General features: G+C 52.3%; 1 protein-coding gene across 1 annotated transcript in view; it reads left to right on the forward strand.

Annotated features, from left to right (window-relative positions):
• Positions 1–390: 390 nt before the first annotated feature.
• Positions 391–2,872, forward strand: part of CD93 (CD93 molecule) — a 4,570-nt gene continuing 2,088 nt past the window's right edge. The window contains exon 1 of the mRNA XM_019515869.1: positions 391–2,869. Coding sequence (XP_019371414.1) covers positions 2,056–2,869 — 814 coding nt within the window. The 5' untranslated portion in view covers positions 391–2,055. The remainder of the gene's footprint in view (positions 2,870–2,872) is intronic.

The raw sequence follows: 2,872 nt of genomic DNA on the forward strand, positions 1-2,872 counted from the left end.
ATTGAGCCACTTGCTTCCAGGCATCAGAGTTTCAGGGGTTCTGACTTTACCCCATTTTTCCTCTCTCCTCTGGTGCCCATTGTTATAAGAGGCTCTCCATTGGTGTGCTTCATGTATGAGTCCTGACTATGGCCTTGCTGGGGGGTTGTGATGCACCCACCCCCATGGGGTCTTTCCCTGCTGGGCCCTGGTTGGCTCATTCATGTGAGAGCCTTCCCTTGCTCATGTGGACTTTGTCTGAGTGGGAGTTGCCCAATCCCGGGGCTCTGTGTTGCCCTGGGGCCGGATCCCAGCCCCCTGCTCACCCTGCCTTGCCCCTGGCCCTAAGAGCTGAGGCCAGCCTCACTGACTTATGAGCTGGTTGTAGCATCTGTAGTGATGGTGGTGGTGTCAGTGGCAGTGCCATTGGTGGCAGTGTCAGTAGCATCAGTGGCAGCAATGGAGGTTGTGTTGTGGGTGGCAGTGTTGGAGGCAGCAGTGGCAGCGCTGCTGAGAGCGGTGCAGGCAGTGGTGTCAGCAGTAGCAGCAGCAAGCTCCTGGTGCTGTGCGTGGTGTTCAACCCCAGTTCCCAGGCAGCATGTTATGGCACGGACACTGTGCACGGCCTGACCACCTGCACTGCAGACAGCAGGTAAGTCAGGTGTGGGTCTGCCACACCAGAATACTCAAATAGGTCTCTAGATACAGATTCTCTCTTTCACGTTAACATGATAGTTTACACGTCCATTTGCAGAAAAACCACATGAACAAGTTCCCAGTAACTCATTGTATGAAAGTAATCTGACATTTAATCTCTATTTCCAAAATATTAACTGTTGATAATTACACCTCAGTAAGCACATGGTTTAACTGTCAGTAAAACACTTTCTGATCCTCCAATGAAGTACTTGTATGCTGTTATAAACAAGCCAGTTCAACTTTGCGAACAGCTATGCTTTTTGTAAGCCTTGTTATTCCTGGGGTAAGGTACACTTTCAGGAGCAGTCTTGTGCATTTTTAAGGTAATTCTTCTTGCAAGAAAATGTAGCATTAATTGCTTTGGCCCCTCTTTAAATGGCCTTATCTAAAACCTAGTGAAGTCACTGGAAAGAATCCCACTGACGTCACTGGTTTTGGACCAGCCTCCCACTGAAATGATGATACAACTGGCCACCGAGCCTCTGCAAAGACCATTAGCTTGGAATATCAATGAAGTATCCTCTATCTGCCCAGCACATGCAGTTGCAGTTCAATGTTTTCTTTTTTTTTTTGTTTCTGAAGCAACGTTTTTTTTAATGATTAAAAGGCAGCTTGGGCTGCATTTTGGAAACTCCATTACTGCAGGACTTGGTTATCACCCTTAAACAATTTGGCTTCATGTTTACAATTCAGACATTCTCACGACCCAATTCCTATTTAAGGACTTGCCCATCTATTTAAAGCAGAGGGAAAAATGCACTTGAAATGAATAGTACGGATGAGACATTGCACCAAATATTCACTTTCTTTTAGAAGCAGCATCAGAATCAGGGATCCCACGACTCTGTTTTTTCTTTTTTTTTTCATGATAGATGTTTGAAAACTAGAACACCCTTTTAGGGGTTAGAAAAAGTATCTGACAAATACACAGCTTAAACTTTTGAAAAACAACACAAGAATGCAGCGTTCCAACAAGTTTCTCATACCGAGGGAAAGGAGAACAGGGCCAACATAAAGAAAGCCCCTTAAGGATAAAACTTTTAAAACTGGAATTAAATGTCTTTCGTTGAAGAAAGGGGAAGTAAAAAAAAACCAACCCTAGATATCTGAAGTTGTGACCAACAAACAGAAAGGATGGAGCCGCCAGTAATAAAAATACACTACAGGAAATTCTAGTCTCCAGCGATAAATAGAAGTCACAACAGCACAGGATGCATGCAGGGCGAGCTCTTTAGGCCAACGGGATATGAAAGGCAAACAGCCTGTCTTCTTTTGTTTTAACATCTGACGTGTGTCCCCTGCAGGTCTGGGCCACGCAGCTGGTTGCTTGGGAGGACAGCACCGATCCTGCCACTCTCCGCCAGACCCACAGCGAGGATGGGCACAGTCCTCTTTGTTCTCTTTGGCCACGGGCTCCTATGGTGGGCACCCTCCTGGGCTGGCAAAGAGGCGGCAGTCCAGTGCTTGGGGACAGCTTGCTACACCATCCACTGGGGCAAACACAACTGGGCTGGTGCCCAGGACCAGTGCAAGAGCAACGGGGGCAACCTGGCGAGCGTGAAGAGCCAGGACGAGGCACAGCTACTTGGTGACCTGCTAGCCCTGGATGAGGTGAGGGCACTGGGGCTGGCTAAGCTGTGGATGGGGCTGCGCCGGGAGAAAGGCAAGTGCTATCAGAGGCACCAGCGCCTCAGGGGCTTCACCTGGGCCTCCGGAGGGGATGATGCCGACTACAGCAAATGGCACGCGGAGCCGCGGGAGACCTGCACAGCCCAGCGCTGCGTCACCCTGCGCCTGGATCTCGCCTCCCGGGGCTCCCGGGAGCCCACCTGGACGGACGGCCCCTGCAACGACTCGGGGGTGAGCGGCTACGTGTGCAAGTTCAGCTTCCAGGGCATGTGCCGCCAAGTGGCGCTGGCCGGGCCGGGCTCGGTGACCTACAGCACCCCCTTCGGGGCCGAGAGCGCCGCCCTGCAGGCCGTGCCCTTCGGCTCGCTGGCCACGGTGGAGTGTGGGCCAGGTGGTGAGCAGCCGGGCAGCTTCTTCGTTTGCCAGAAGGGGGACGGGGGCACCTTCATATGGAGCAGCCCGGGGCCCCTGTGCGCCGGGCCCGAGGGGGGATGCGCCTACCGCAACGGGGGCTGCGAGCAGCGCTGCCGGGACCTGCCGGGCGGCGCCGTGCGCTGCTCCTGCG

The sequence above is a fragment of the Gavialis gangeticus genome, unplaced genomic scaffold, assembly GCF_001723915.1.
Source record: "Gavialis gangeticus isolate Ggan-Ray unplaced genomic scaffold, GavGan_comp1, whole genome shotgun sequence".
NCBI lineage: Eukaryota > Metazoa > Chordata > Crocodylia > Gavialidae > Gavialis > Gavialis gangeticus.